Source organism: Bombina bombina, chromosome 9 (genome assembly GCF_027579735.1).
Source record: "Bombina bombina isolate aBomBom1 chromosome 9, aBomBom1.pri, whole genome shotgun sequence".
Taxonomy (NCBI): domain Eukaryota; kingdom Metazoa; phylum Chordata; class Amphibia; order Anura; family Bombinatoridae; genus Bombina; species Bombina bombina.
The window spans coordinates 32,204,900-32,222,245 of record NC_069507.1 but is presented as its reverse complement, the minus strand read 5'-3'; the positions used below and the strand labels follow the sequence as shown (position 1 = coordinate 32,222,245).

Genomic DNA, 17,346 nt, shown 5'->3' with positions numbered 1-17,346 from the left:
GTAAAGGGAGAGTTTATTTAGATTATCTATGTTTTCTGGGAGTAAAATACTATGTTGTTTCTGCTTCAAAAACTTTATGAATATACTTTTTGTTTGCTTCTGTCTATCATTTGCTCATTTTCCATCTGTTCTTAATAAAATGAGTATTTTATTAACCAATTAACCATTTGTCTGTATAATAAAATGGTACATAACAATACTGTATAATAAAATGGTACCTAACAGTACTGTATAATAAACTGGTACATAACAGTACTGTATAATAAAATGGTACCTAACAGTACTGTATAATAAACTGGTACCTAACAGTACTGTATAATAAATGGTACCTAACAGTACTGTATAATAAACTGGTACCTAACAGTACTGTATAATAAACTGGTACCTAACAGTACTGTATCATAAATGGCACCTAACAGTACTGTATAATAAACTGGTGTCTAACAGTACTGTATAATAAACTGGTACCTAACAGTACTGTATAATAAACTGGTGTCTAACAGTACTGTATAATAAACTGGTACATAACAGTACTGTATAATAAACTGGTACCTAACAGTACTGTATAATAAACTGGTGTCTAACAGTACTGTATAATAAACTGGTGTCTAACAGTACTGTATAATAAACTGGTACCTAACAGTACTGTATAATAAACTGGTACCTAACAGTACTGTATAATAAACTGGTACCTAACAGTACTGTATAATAAACTGCTGTCTAACAGTACTGTATAATAAACTGGTACCTATCAGTACTGTATAATAAACTGGTACCTAACAGTACTGTATAATAAACTGGTACCTAACAGTACTGTATAATAAACTGGTACATAACAGTACTGTATAATAAACTGGTGTCTAACAGTACTGTATAATAAAATGGTACCTAACAGTACTGTATAATAAACTGGTACTTAACAGTACTGTATAATAAACTGGTACCTAACAGTACTGTATAATAAACTGGTACCTAACAGTACTGTATAATAAACTGGTGTCTAACAGTACTGTATAATAAACTGGTGTCTAACAGTACTGTATAATAAAATGGTACCTAACAGTACTGTATAATAAACTGCTACCTAACAGTACTGTAAAATACTATGTTGTTTCTGCTTCAAAAACTTTATGAATATACTTTTTGTTTGTTTCTGTCTATCATTTGCTCATTTTCCATCTGTTCTTAATAAAATGAGTATTTTATTAACCAATTACCCATTTGTCTGTATAATAAAATGGTACCTAACAGTACTGTATAATAAATGGTACCTAACAGTACTGTATAATAAACTGGTGTCTAACAATACTGTATAATAAACTGGTGTCTAACAGTACTGTATAATAAACTGGTACCTAACAGTACTGTATCATAAATGGCACCTAACAGTACTGTATAATAAACTGGTACCTAACAGTACTGTATAATAAACTGGTACCTAACAGTACTGTATCATAAATGGCACCTAACAGTACTGTATAATAAACTGGTGTCTAACAGTACTGTATAATAAACTGGTACCTAACAGTACTGCATAATAAACTGGTGTCTAACAGTACTGTATAATAAACTGGTACATAACAGTACTGTATAATAAACTGGTACCTAACAGTACTGTATAATAAACTGGTACCTAACAGTACTGTATAATAAACTGGTACCTAACAGTACTGTATAATAAACTGGTACATAACAGTACTGTATAATAAACTGGTGTCTAACAGTACTGTATAATAAAATGGTACCTAACAGTACTGTATAATAAACTGGTACATAACAGTACTGTATAATAAACTGGTGTCTAACAGTACTGTATAATAAAATGGTACCTAACAGTACTGTATAATAAACTGGTACTTAACAGTACTGTATAATAAACTGGTACCTAACAGTACTGTATAATAAACTGGTGTCTAACAGTACTGTATAATAAAATGGTACCTAACAGTACTGTATAATAAACTGGTACCTAACAGTACTGTATAATAAACTGGTACCTAACAGTACTGTATAATAAAATGGTGTCTAACAGTGCTGTATAATAAAATGGTACCTAACAGTACTGTATCATAAAATGGTACCTAACAGTACTGCATAATAAACTGGTGTCTAACAGTACTGTATAATAAACTGGTGTCTAACAGTACTGTATAATAAAATGGTACCTAACAGTACTGTATCATAAAATGGGACCTAACAGTACTATATAATAAAATGGTACCTAAAAGTACTGTATAATAAACTGGTACCTAACAGTACTGTATAATAAACTGGTACCTAACAGTACTGTATAATAAAATGGTACCTAACAGTACTATATAATAAAATGGAACCTAACAGTATTATATAATAAATGGTACCTAACAATACTGTATAATAAAATGGTACCTAACAGTACTGTATAATAAAATGGTACCTAACAATACTGTATAATAAAAGTGTACCTAACAGCACTGTATAATAAAAGTGTATCTAACAGCACTGTATAATAAATGGTACCTAACACTAGTATATAAGAAATGGTACCTAACAGTACTGTATAATAAATCATACATAACAATACTGTATAATAAAATATTAAATAACAGTACTGTATAATAAATGGTACCTAACAGTACTGTATAAGAAAATGGTACCTAACAGTACTGTATAATAAACTGGTACCTAACAGTACTGTATAATAAATGGTACCTAACAGTACTGTATAAGAAAATGGTACCTAACAGTACTGTATAATAAACTGGTACCTAACAGTACTGTATAATAAATGGTACCTAACAGTACTGTATAATAAATGGTACCTAACTGGCTAAACATCTTTAGCCATTTGGCTACTAAATATTCATCTTGCTTTATTATAAGGAACACATTTACCTTTCAGAAATCCTACTTTTGCTGCAAAATATTTGATCAATTATAATTCAGCTAAATTCAATCTTTTTTTCTTAAACTGCCAGGTTATTTCATTATGTTAAATGTTAGGTTACTAGGGTATGTTGCTGTTGCAAAAACAAAATGTTTTTTTTTAATAATGCACCTGGGGTTTGTTGGTCATCAAATACATAAGAGATAACTATTTGGATGTATTCAGTCTGATAAACTACACGGAGACTCTATTGCATGTGTCACATATTAGCTAAAAGATACTGGACCTTGATCTGGCACTATGCTATAAGACAAAATTCTACCTTTCTCTCATTTAAGGTTAATATCTGATACAGCATCTTACAGGAGTAAGCTTATCCCAGAAATCCCTTTTAGCAACTTAAAATATGACTGTATTTTAATTTTACACCATTTCAATGTGAAGCAATATTGTACAACTGAAAGATAATTGGATGTTATATCATGTTGCCATGGCAGCAACAGAAATGTATTTAATAAAAGGAAAAAGAAAAGTAATCCTTCTTGCGTAGTGCTTGTTTAACGATTTGTCTTTGAAGCAATTTAAATTTAATACTGTGAGAACAAGGATAGTTTCTGCCATTAAAACATTTCTGTCTAAACCTGAACAAAGAATTAATTAATTAGTTAAAGGGACAGTCTAGTCAAAATAATTTTTTCATAATTCAGATAGGGTGTGCAATTTTAAACAACTTTCCACCTGACTTTTATCATAAAATTTGCTTTGTCCTCTTGGTATTTTTTTCAAAGCTAAACCTAGGTATGCTAATTTCTAAGAGCTTTAAGGCTGCTTCTTATCTGAATGCATTTTGAAAGATTTTCACAGCTATGCAGTGCTGGTTCGTGTGTGCCATGCAGATAACCTTGTGCTCACTCCCGCGGAGTTATTTATGAGAGGGCACACAAATGCAAGTCTGTCAAAAGAACTGAGATTAGGGGGCAGTCTGCATAAATTTAGATACAAGGTAATCACAAAGGTAAAATGTATATTAATAAAACAGTGTTGGTTATGTAAAATGGGGTAATGGGTAATAAAGGGATCATCTATCTTTTGAAACAATAACAATTCTGGAGCAGAATGTCCCTTTAATTGTACAGACACTGCTGCATTCAGACATACTGTTGCATAATTAGAAACATTCTTTTTTGTGCAGACAATTCTCAGCTCCTTCATCCTTCTATGCAGCCTGATTTGACTGCCACCGCTGGCTTATACAGGGGTCATATGTATGCCCTCCAGGACTCCGCAGACAAAATTCCTATGACCAATTCTCCTTTATTGGATCCACTCCCGAACCTGAAGATTAAGGTCTACAATTCCTCTACGGGCTGCTCCACTCCTGGAATCCATGATGCCAATGATTTGCTTGGGGCAAAGCCAACTGGGACATACCAAGGAGATACCAACCTTATGAATGCAAGGAATAAAACTATGAGCTCTCAGCATCTCCTGACCTTGCCTCGTGATTCTAGCAACAGTGTAACAGGGACATTCGGCAGCCTGGGAGGGAGACTCACTTTCCCCAACACAGGTGGGGCAGCATTTTGTCTGCTTAGCAAAAAATACAGTTTGCTGTTGTTGCAAATAGGCCATGACATTTTAAACATGAGAAGTATTTGACGAGATATATGAGGTATTGGATAAAAACAAACAAACAAAAAATTGTATAAAACATTAAAAGTATTTTGTAATTAACAAAATATATGCGTGCATCCAAAATTTGTAAAACAGGCGTTATTAATGATGATACTTACTTTAAAATAAATACAGCTATTTAAAAAAAGAAAAAGCAAACATGTTATATAAATACAATTGAATTAATAAGTTAAATCAATTGGTTAATTTAATTAATTCGTCTTTGTGCGTATATGCATATGAGATATGTACTCTATCTAGCAGCCAGTGGGTTGATTATACAAACACATATGGGTTTTGTAAATTCAGAAAGGTTTTCATTTCTACTAGAAGAATAAACGTCATACACCTCTAACCATTGATTGAACAAGTATTGTGTTATATGTATGGATAATACCCTGTAGAGTAATGTGTAATAATGTGCTAATTCCTTGAACAGGGGTGAGTTTGCTGATACCACATGGAGCTATTCCACAAGGCAAATATTATGAAATGTACCTAATGATAAACAAGAGAGAAAATACAGTGTAAGTATTTATTGCTGCTTCGTTAAATATAAAACACACTCTAGTGCTAGAATACAACAATAACAAAATACATATTCAACTTTATTGAAAGGAAAACTTGCCAGTTATGATAATTAAATACACCTTATGTTTTATTTGTGACTGGTATTTTGTATATTTTAAAGGGACATTAAACACTAAATACTTTTTTTAAACACGCTATTGAGGTTATTCACTCCTCCCTCTAGTTATGTTGAATTCTTATCTTTAACTGCATTGTAGGGCTGATGTGTTTGGATATGTTCAGCAACTTTCCTTCAGATACCCGCAGTGAAACTTGGGTTCCAAAATGGTGGCACTTTTAATTAAAGTTTGTGCAAACTTATGTATCTAATTATATTATCACAGAAAGAGGTTTTTATATTAATAGCATGCATTTTAAAGCTTTAAACTGATTGAAAATAAAGTTAAATGGACATTAATCACTTTGTGATGATAACATAAAATGATAAATCACACATATATAAAAAAATCTATTTACAATATACATTAATTATTTATTTTGTCCCCTTTAACTGTAATTCCATTTTGAAATTGTGAGCTTTTCAGTTTTTTGTTAGAAATGGAAGTGTTATATTCCACACAGCCATTGGCTGCACATTCTAGTTAGGGATGGGTGAATGTTTCTAAAAATTTGAAATTTAAAACAAATTTTGATACATTCGTTCGTTCGAATCGAATTTTGAATGTTTATATAACATTCTAACATTCTATTTTCGAATTTTCGTTTTCGAATTTTTCAATAAAATTCAAAAATATTCGTTTGAATAATAGAATGTTTAGCTATGTATTTATTCAATTTCGAAATGTAATATTCCAATTCGAATGTGACATTCGAATTCGAATGTGACATTCAAATTTGAAATAGTATTTCTAGTCTACAACTGTTTAATAAATGTAATATTCGAATTTGAATGCTACATTCGAATTCGAATGTCACATTCGAATTTGAAATAGTATTTCTAGTCTAATACTGTTTTAAATATGATATTCTATTCGAATGTGATATTCGATTCAAATGTGACATTCAAATTCGAAATAGTATTTCTAGTCTAATACTGTGTTTTATAAATGTAATATTCGAATTCGAATGTGACATTCGATTCGAATGTGATATTCGATTCGAATGTGACATTCGAAATTGTGTATCTAGTCTACAATTGTGTTTTATAAATGTAATATTCGAATTTGAATGTGATATTCGAATGTAACATTCGAATTCGAATGTGACATTCAAATTTGAATGTGACATTCAAATTCGAATGTGACATTAGAAAACTGTAAATAACAGTCGAAAATCGTATTTTTAAGAATATTCGTTCTTATCAATATTCTATTATGTAAATAGAATTTTTACAATAACATTCGTTCTAACATTCGAATTCGGATATAAACACATTCGCCCATCCCTAATTCTAGTGACCTATCTATAACTGTCTCTAATTGGCTACACCAGAGAAGGTAACCTAAGTTACAACATGGCAGCTCCCATTGTTTTATAGACACTGAAACTTTACACTTATTTTGTCAATATTTAAACAGCTAATGAAACTTGTTATTCTCAGACTAATCTTTTCTCTGAATGCATCATTCTATCTAGCATTTATTTAGTGTTTAAAAGGCCAGTAAACCTAGGAAATAATGTTATATAATTCTGCACATAGTGCAGAATTATATAACATTATCTTAGCGTTAGGTTTCTAAAGCAAATTGTTAGATGGATATTTAGCAAAGAAAACAAAACACCGCTCCTGGCTCTATTGAGCGGATCTGTTTTCTTCTGCTAAGTGCATCACGAGCACGCTGTCTAGTCACAGTGCGCCTGATCGCAGTGGCGTAGCGTGGGTTGTCAGCGCCCAGGGCAAGGCAAATATTGCGCCCCCTAACTAGGCTGACCATATTGCCGCTTTAAAAAGGGACACATATGAAAAATACATATGTCAGGGCTGTTTTCAGGGCTATTTAAAGAAATGGTTTTGTATAAGAACCCTCACATATGTATTTTTCATATGTGTTCCTTCTTAAAGCGGCAATATGGTCAGCCTACCCCTAACCTATATAGAAGCAGGATCATATTTTACAGAGCAGAGTGTGAGAAGTCAGATTTTTTTTAACACCATTGTCTCCAAAGGCTAATAGATTGCCGTGGTAACCTATGCACTTGTGCAGCTTTGCAGGAGGAAGTACAAGCTATGCTTACATCAGAAAGACAGAGCTGCTGGATTTTAGCTTGTATATATGCTGCTGCAGCTGTTCTGATTTAAATGCAAAATGCAGGTTTCTTAGCTCAGGACATTACACTGTGCAGACCATGCATAACAAAGCCAGACACAGGGCCGGACTGGGACCAAAAAAAAAGCCCTGGCATTTTAGGGCAAAGAGGCCCACTCCCTCCCTTCTGCTCACCATTTCTAATTTAACAGTATACCAAACATGGCAAGCATAATACTTAAATGCGATGCAATTTTAAACATCTTTCTAATTTACTCCTATTATCATTTTTGGTACCTTTATTTGAAAGCGCATGAATGTAAGTTTAGAAGTCGGACCATTTTTTGTTCAGAACCTGGGTAGCCTTTGTTGATAGGTAGTTCTACCTAAATGCTGATCCAAAAATGAGCCAGTTTCGAAGCTTACATTTTTGCTTTTCAAATAAAGATACAAAGAGAATGAAGATAAATTAATAAGAGTAAAGTCAGATTTAACTACTTCAAGACTCACTAGCATCTATAAAAGTTTCCTTTATGGGATGATGTATTATTGTTCCTCACTAGCCACAATGCATCCCTTATAGAGTAATACAGGAGTATCACAACTCTGCTTTTCAGTGGATCACTTGTGAAAATGCTAGCTGATCAATTATCCCCACCTGTGATAAGTAGCTTTAGCATAAGAGCTATTCCTCCCTAAACATAGCACACATAAATGTTTATACACTGCCCATTTTATCATATCCAAATGTAAAGTTTATTTTATTTAAAATCGTTATTTATAAGAAATCATTTCTCATCTAGCTACTGTTATTCAATTTGACAGGGGAGTAATACAATTTTCAGTGTGCAAACAGATGCAATATTGTAGCATAATTTTAATTGATTCATATTAGAGGTATTTAGTATTAAAAATTGCTTTCATTAGATGAATCTTAATTGGGGAAAAAAGCATTATTTTGATTAATTTTTTGTCATGAATATCAGAAGTGGCTATTTTTAAGCCATGACAATCCCATCCCAGTAGTAGGTAATATTTTTAAAAAGCTCCATTATAAGCAAAAAAAGCCATTTAAAATCCCTACAGACTACTTTACCCAACAACACATGTGAGAGATAACTTACTGACCATCACACCAGGGAGCCGGCAGAGAGTTTCAAAGCTGGGCAGTAAAATTGTAGTGAATTATGTGCGCTCACTATATTCCACTTCCAGAGTTCCCGCTTTCTGTATATATTGCGGGAATTTGGGAAGACAAAAAATAGCTGGCTTTAAAAAATTAAAATAACTCAGTGGTGACATTTGGGGCTTTTCATTTACCATTCAGTCCCCAGCCACAATCAACCCCACTTAACAATGCACTGGGTGCACTGCAGCAACAGCTACTTTACCGACTGCTGAGGTCCTATTTCTGCTTATAGCCAATTGCTCCCCAACCCAGCCTGATATATATGTGTATATTGCCCTCCAACCCTACTCACCATTGTTAGTCCGTTAACCAGCTCAGCAGACTCTTTGCTGTTCCGCCTCTGCTCCGTGTCCTCATTGAGGCAGTTGGGACCCAGGTCTGGAAGCCACCGCCCCCTCCTGGAGCACCACGCAACATTCACGCAATTATCACTGGAAGTGCGCAGCTGTTAACCACTTCCTGTGTACACAGTGCAGTCTCCCTTTTTCACACTTTACTTACATTGCACGCTGAGCCATGGGAGCCGACAGTACACCCCCAGCCCCCCCCCACCCAAGTTAACACAAAATACATTTTTTATATATAAATAAAATAATAATACATTTTTTTTTAAAGTTTCCTCTCTTAGTGCTGCATCTGCCTGCAGTGGAGGAGGGACAATATGAGACAGTGAGAGCACAAATTTTGCGCCCCTAAGAATTATGCGCCCGGGGCAACCCCCCCTGTGGCCCCCCCCACGCTACGCCACTGCCTGATCGCGCTATTAAAACAATGTAGCTCACTCCTGCTCTGGTCTGGTAGTGGGAGAGAGCTGCATTGAGTCTAATAGTGCAATCGGGCCAGCTGTGATTAGACAGCGTGCCCAGATGCACTTAAAAGAAGAAAACAGACCCGCTCAGTAGAGCCAGGAGCGGCGTTCTGTTTTCTTTGCTAAATATCTATCTAATAATTTGCCTTAGAAACCTGGCGCTAAGCTAATGTTATATAATTCTGCACTGTGTGCAGAATTATATAACATTATTTGCTAGGTTTACTGGCCCTTTAATGTCCCTTTAATAATATATTATTTATGTCCATTTTGACAGAGGCACATAACTCATTGACTTCCCAGTGACTTTCATTCCATAACTTAGTTCATTTTACACAGATTCTTTTTGTAGCATTTTCTTCATGAACGGAACTGATTTTTCTTTAAAGGGACACTCAAGTCAAAATTAAACTTTCATGATTCAGATAGAGCAGTAATTTTAAACAACTTTCCAATTTACTTCCATTAACAAAATGTGCACAGTCTTTTTATATTTACACTTTTTGATTGACCAACTCCTACTGAGCATGTGCAAGAAAATTTACAGCATATACGTGTATGCATTTGTGATTGGCTGATGGCTGTCACATGGTACAGGGGGAGTGGAAATAAACATAACTTTGCAATTTATTTAACAAAAATCTCCTACTCATTTGAAGTTCAGACTAAGTGCTATTGCATTGTCTTCTTATCATGCATTTGTTTATTATGCAAATCTAATGTATTGACTGGCCCTTTAACTTCTCGGTATGTTTTCCTAGTGACATAAAGTACGAATGCCCTAATTGTACTATTTCCTTATGTTCTAGTCTACCTTCCGAGGGGACACAAACAGTTTTAAGCCCAATAATCACCTGTGGCCCCACGGGACTTCTGCTGTGCAGGCCGGTGATTCTGACTATGCCTCACTGTGCCGACATAACCACATCAGACTGGATTTTGCAGTTAAAGACACAGTCACATCAAGGGAACTGGGAGGTAAGTGGGATTTTTTGGTAACATTAAAATATGTTTGGCATAACTTTCTTGGCTTGCCTCGTAAAATACATCATATTATTATCTACATTACACCATTTACTATGTAGTGTATTTAAGTTTTGTGCTGCCCTAGGCACTCACAATTCTGCTGCCCCCCACAACCACCACACACACACACACACAAGTTTTAGACCTTTTTTGGCCATAATATTTTTTGGTCTGGGTGTAACATGACTTTTTTTCATGGCATTTACAAAGTAAATGTTCATGTTCAATTGCACATGTAGTGAGTGTGGGTGTATATAGTTAGTGTGTGTGTGTTTATAGTGAGTGTGTGTTTATAGTGAGTGTGTGTGTAGTGAGACTCAAAAAGTGCTGCACCAAAAAAAATCTGCCACCCTAGGCAAGTGCTTTGTATGACTGTGCCAAAATACACCCCTGATTAATTGTGTTCAAGACAATTGTACGCTCATGAGCATACCTCTGTATGCTCCCATAGAAAGAAGATCATTTTCAACAAAAGACACCAAGAGAAGGAGGCAGACTGAGTAACAAAAGTAAATTGTTGCATGCACCTTTAAAAGGGACATGAAATCCTCCCCCAAAAAACATGATTCAGACAGAGCATACAATTTTAAACAACTTTCCAATTTACTTATATTATCTATTTATTTCCTTCTCTTTGTATCCGTTGTTGAAAAGCATACCTAAGTAGGATCAGGTGCAGGAATCTACTACTGGAAGCTAGCTGCAGATTGGTGGCTGCACATATAAGACTGTCATCTTTGGCTCACCTGATGTGTTCATCTAGCTCCCAGTAGTGTATTGATGCTCCTTCCACAAAGGATACCAAGAGAATGAACACATTTCATAACAAAAGTAAATTGCAAAGTTGTTTAAAACTGCATGCTGTATTTGAATGATAAAATAAATATTGTGGGCTTCATGCCCCTTTAAGATTGTGTATTTTATGGTGCCAATTTGTTCCTTTGAAACTGGATTATATTATTTGCATCCTGCATCACTGATTTCGCACATTAATAATAATTAAGACGGTTTTGGTTTGTTGGACACTTACACATTGCATTTGTTCTTCCCCAGGAGGTTGTAACACTAAATGAAGAGACTCTCAATACCCCGTGTTATTGCCAGCTTGAGAGTACGTCATGCCACATCTTGCTTGACCAGCTGGGCACCTATGCATTTGTGGGAGAATCCTACTCTAGATCAGCCATAAAACGCCTCCAGCTTGCCATCTTTGCACCTATTCTGTGCACTTCCCTGGAATATAACCTCAAGGTGTACTGCGTAGAAGACACGCCAGATGCACTTAAGGTAACAGGTTTACGTACTCACCCCTCACCTACCAGGCTGTAACACATTTGTGTGAGAACAAAGTCTGGTCTGTCAGTTAAAGAGTTATATCAGCAAAAATTAGCTGCAGCAAACTGAACTGCTAGTATCATATATCAGAGGTGTAATAGTTATCAACAAAGTAGCAATTTTCGATAGAACACTGGATTTGTTCTTGCAAAATTACAACACAAAAAGATCTTGATTTGCACATGCAAAAGTAAGGAATATATATCTACTATGCATCCTTAAACAAATACTTGCTTGTCTTTAAATATATCAATTTTGATTAACTGCAGAATTCTCAGTTTCCTGCACATTTTACTGTACATTATCATTTTTCAGTTCAGTAACTTTTAATTTCAGGTCCATTTAACATGCTGATCAAAGGTACTAATTGAAAACCTTTCATTAATCTACAATCATTACCACTAGCCAAGGCTTTTATGCAATTTTGGTTAATACTGTAAAACATTCATAATTTTTCCAACAGTCATATAGTTATAGGCTTGGATATTACCTGCGTAAAACAGTATTGGTTTATTTTAAGTCATTAATTAGACAACATTTTACGAATGTGAAAAGGAAACATATTTCTGTGTTAGAAAAAGCAAATTCATTAGAACCTGTTACACTGTAGTATTTGCTCTACCAGTATAAAGATTTAAATTACATCTATTAACAATACAAATAGTTATGCAACTGTCTTTTATGTAAATAATGTTCTTGATTGGCTTCTTTAGTGTTAAAAGGGCAAAAAGTAATTATTTTTTACTACCTTCCCCATGTTTTGTATATAAGCAGCGTATTTTCTTCTAATGACCTAATTATCTAAATAGACGGTGGGAAAGCAAAAAAGAAACTAGGTGATTAGATGAATAAATAAATATGTTAAAGAGAGGTTTAACTTGGATTTTTTTAAATCCCATTAAAATGTAAATAAGTCAGAATGTGTTTCCATGGCTGTTTTCATTTAAGGATGTGTGAAAAAAGATAATGGGGTCATTTATAAGACAACATAAAAGTATATTTAATTATCAAATTCATTTTTCTACTTGATGTTGTATTTGTAAATATGGCATATTTAGGGATATTAATAATAATGTTTTGTCAATCACCTCTTGACGTAAATAGATTAAAATCTTTCTTGTACCTGAAGTTATATTTCTTCTATTAGACTCACAGATACATTTTAGTACCATAGAGCAAGCTTTATAAATTATATTAATTGAAATAAAAAGTGTATAAATAACTGAAAAATGGGTAATGCTCAAGCAAGATATGTGCTTTAAAGTTTCACTTGCACAAAACAAGAAACAATTTAATAGATAGATAGAAGCTGAGACAAAGCCACAAAAAAAGACTTTAGTTGCAGTCAGATGAGAAGTGAAGGAGTGATGAGGTATAAGGAGTTTGCTTTGTGGCTTACCATGGTATAGAGAGTCAGCATTGTGAACTAACATAAACTAATAGTGACTTCAGTAAGGCCAGAGAACTGTGCACTACATTAACGATAAACTAATAGTGACTTCAGTAAGGCCAGAGAACTGTGCACTACATTAACGATAAACTAATAGTGACTTCAGTAAGGACAGAGAATTGTGCACTACATTAACAATAAACTAATAGTGACTTCAGTAAGGACAGAGAATTGTGCACTACATTAACAATAAACTAATAGCGACTTCAGTAAGGACAGAGAATTGTGCACTACATTAACAATAAACTAATAGCGACTTCAGTAAGGCCAGAGAACTGTGCACTACATTAACAATAAACTAATAGCGACTTGAGTAAGGACAGAGAACTGTGCACTACATTAACAATAAACTAATAGTGACTTCAGTAAGGCCAGAGAACTGTGCACTACATTAACAATAAACTAATAGTGACTTCAGTAAGGCCAGAGAACTGTGCACTACATTAACGATAAACTAATAGTGACTTCAGTAAGGCCAGAGAACTGTGCACTACATTAACAATAAACTAATAGTGACTTCAGTAAGGCCAGAGAACTGTGCACTACATTAACGATAATCTAATAGTGACTTCAGTAAGGCCAGAGAACTGTGCACTACATTAACGATAAACTAATAGTGACTTCAGTAAGGTCAGAGAACTGTGCACTACATTAACGATAAACTAATAGTGACTTCAGTAAGGCCAGAGAACTGTGCACTACATTAACAATAAACTAATAGTGACTTCAGTAAGTCCAGAAAATTGTGCACTACATTAACGATAAACTAATAGAGACTTCAGTAAGGCCAGAGAACTGTGCACTACATTAACGATAATCTAATAGTGACTTCAGTAAGGCCAGAGAACTTTGCACTACATTAAAGTTAATCTAATAGTGACTTCAGTAAGGCCAGAGAACTGTGCACTACATTAACAATAAACTAATAGTGACTTCAGTAAGGCCAGAGAACTGTGCACTACATTAACAATAAACTAATAGTGACTTCAGTAAGGCCAGAGAACTGTGCACTACATTAACGATAAACTAATAGTGACTTCAGTAAGGCCAGAGAACTGTGCACTACATTAACGATAATCTAATAGTGACTTCAGTAAGGCCAGAGAACTGTGCACTACATTAATGATAAACTAATAGTGACTTCAGTAAGGTCAGAGAACTGTGCACTACATTAACGATAAACTAATAGTGACTTCAGTAAGGCCAGAGAACTGTGCACTACATTAACGATAAACTAATAGTGACTTCAGTAAGGCCAGAAAATTGTGCACTACATTAACGATAAACTAATAGAGACTTCAGTAAGGCCAGAGAACTGTGCACTACATTAACGATAATCTAATAGTGACTTCAGTAAGGCCAGATAACTTTGCACTACATTAACGATAATCTAATAGTGACTTCAGTAAGGCCAGAGAACTGTGCACTACATTAACGATAAACTAATAGTCACTTCAGTAAGGACAGAGAATTGTGCACTACATTAACGATAAACTAATAGTGACTTCAGTAAGGACAGAGAATTGTGCACTGCATTAACGATAAACTAATAGTGACTTCAGTAAGGCCAGAGAACTGTGCACTACATTAACGATAAACTAATAGTGACTTCAGTAAGGCCAGAGAACTGTGCACTACATTAACGATAAACTAATAGTGACTTCAGTAAGGCCAGATAATTGTGCACTACATTAACAATAAACTAATAGTGACTTTAGTAAGGACAGAGAATTGTGCACTACATTAACAATAAACTAATAGTGACTTGAGTAAGGACAGAGAATTGTGCACTACATTAACAATAAACTAATAGAGACTTCAGTAAGGACAGAGAATTGTGCACTACATTAACAATAAACTAATAGTGACTTCAGTAAGGGCAGAGAATTGTGCACTACATTAATGATAAACCAATAGTGACTTGAGTAAGGACAGATAATTGTGCACTACATTAAGGATAAACTAATAGAGACTTCAGTAAGGACAGAGAATTGTTCACTAGAGACTTCAGTAAGGACAGAGAATTGTGCACTACATTAACGATAAACTAATAGTGACTTCAGTAAGGACAGAGAATTGTGCACTACATTAACGATAAACTAATAGTGACTTCAGTAAGGACAGAGAATTGTGCACTACATTAACAATAAACTAATAGCCACTTCAGTAAGGACAGAGAATTGTGCACTGCATTAACGATAAACTAATAGAGACTTCAGTAAGGACAGAGAATTGTGCACTACATTAACAATAAACTAATAGTGACTTCAGTAAGGGCAGAAAATTGTGCACTACATTAACAATAAACTAATAGTGACTTCAGTAAGGGCAGAAAATTGTGCACTACATTAACGATAAACTAATAGTGACCAGTAAGGACAGAGAATTGTACACTACATTAACGATAAACTAATAGAGACTTCAGTAAGGACAGAGAATTGTGCACTACATTAACAATAACCTAATAGTGACTTGAGTAAGGACAGAGAATTGTGCACTACATTAATGATAAACTAATAGTGACTTCAGTAAGGACAGATAATTGTGCACTACATTAACGATAAACTAATAGTGACTTCAGTAAGGTCAAAGAATTGTGCACTACATTAACGATAAACTAATAGAGACTTCAGTAAGGACAGAGAATTGTGCACTACATTAACAATAAAATAATAGTGACCTCAGTAAGGACAGAGAATTGTGCACTACATTAACAATAACCTAATAGTGACTTGAGTAAGGACAGAGAATTGTGCACTACATTAATGATAAACTAATAGTGACTTCAGTAAGGACAGATAATTGTGCACTACATTAACTATAAACTAATAGTGACTTCAGTAAGGACAGAGAATTGTGCACTACATTAACGATAAACTAATAGTGACTTCAGTAAGGTCAGAGAATTGTGCACTACAATAACGATAAACTAATAGTGACCTCAGTAAGGACAGAGAATTGTGCACTACATACTTAACGCCTCTTGTTTTTGTTTTCAGCTGTGCTAGGTGCCACACTCCCTGAAAAGGCCACAAAGTAAAATCTGTAACCTAGGTTTCAAACACGCTACAAACTGCCTAAACCAGCATTTGCAGGACTTTCTAGAGCGTGTGGCACAAGCACAATTTTTACAAAAGTTGCAATAGGCTTGTAATGTCCTTTTCTAGGGAGCGTGAGACATTAAAGGAAGATGTGTAAAATGTCTCTTTAGGTGAGGAAACTAGAAGAATAAAAATAATTTGTTAGGGACTCCTGTAAGGTGGTCTGGGTATCGAAGAATATTTTAATTCATGGTCTGTGTGCAAAAGCATTTTTTTTTTTAAACAGATGGTAAAGTAATTTTTAAAAAATAATGTGCATATCATATATAAGCACTGCATTGCTAAATATCTGCATAGAAAATGGTTTATAGCTATTTAAAACAGTATTATTTTAAATTAAAGTTGCAGGGATATAACTTTTGAAAAGCCTATTCAGTATTGTTTACTGTATATTCTTTGCTGTGGCTAGTTTCAGGGCAGATGTAATTGAGTTTGTGCACTAATCTAACCATCTACTTAAAGGGGCAGTCTAGTCAAAATTAAACTTTCATGATTCAGATAGGGCATGTAATTTTAAACAACTTTCCAATTTACTTTTAACATCAAATTTGCTTTGTTCTTTAGTATTATTTGTTGAAAGCTAAACCTAGGTAGGTTTATATGCTAATTTCTAATCCCTTGAAAGCTGCCTCTTATCTCAGTGCATTTTGACAGTTTTTACAGTTAGACAGTGCTAGTTCATATGTGCCATATAGATAAACATTGTGCTCACTCCCGTGGAGTTACCTAGGAGTCAGCACTGATTGGCTAAAATGCAAGTCTGTCAAAAGAACTGAAATAAGATACAAGGTAATCACAGAGGTACATAGTGTATTAAAACAGCAGTGTTGGTTATGCAAAACTGGGAAATGGGTAAAAACAAAGATTATCTATCTTTTTAAACAATACAAATTCTGGGGTAGACAGTCCCTTTAAGCACACTTAAGTAGAGAATACACACTCAAGCTTTTACAGGAGTAAGCACAATGTTTAAAAGTAATTTAAAGAAAAATAAATAAGGTATTTTTGCACATTTTACTATGCTTAATTCTCCATTTTATGGATTTTTATTTTTAACTTTTTTTACCATGTAGCGCCCACTTAAATTCCATGTGACACCTCTGATTAATTTGTTATAGTA

General features: G+C 34.3%; 1 protein-coding gene across 2 annotated transcripts in view; it reads left to right on the top strand.

Moving 5' to 3' along the window:
* Positions 1–17,346, top strand: part of UNC5B (unc-5 netrin receptor B) — a 253,403-nt gene that overhangs the window by 218,672 nt on the left and 17,385 nt on the right. For both annotated transcript variants that reach the window (XM_053692030.1, XM_053692029.1), the window contains 4 exons: positions 4,059–4,436; positions 4,980–5,067; positions 10,124–10,292; positions 11,394–11,627. In XM_053692030.1, coding sequence (XP_053548005.1) covers positions 4,059–4,436; positions 4,980–5,067; positions 10,124–10,292; positions 11,394–11,627 — 869 coding nt within the window. The remainder of the gene's footprint in view (positions 1–4,058; positions 4,437–4,979; positions 5,068–10,123; positions 10,293–11,393; positions 11,628–17,346) is intronic.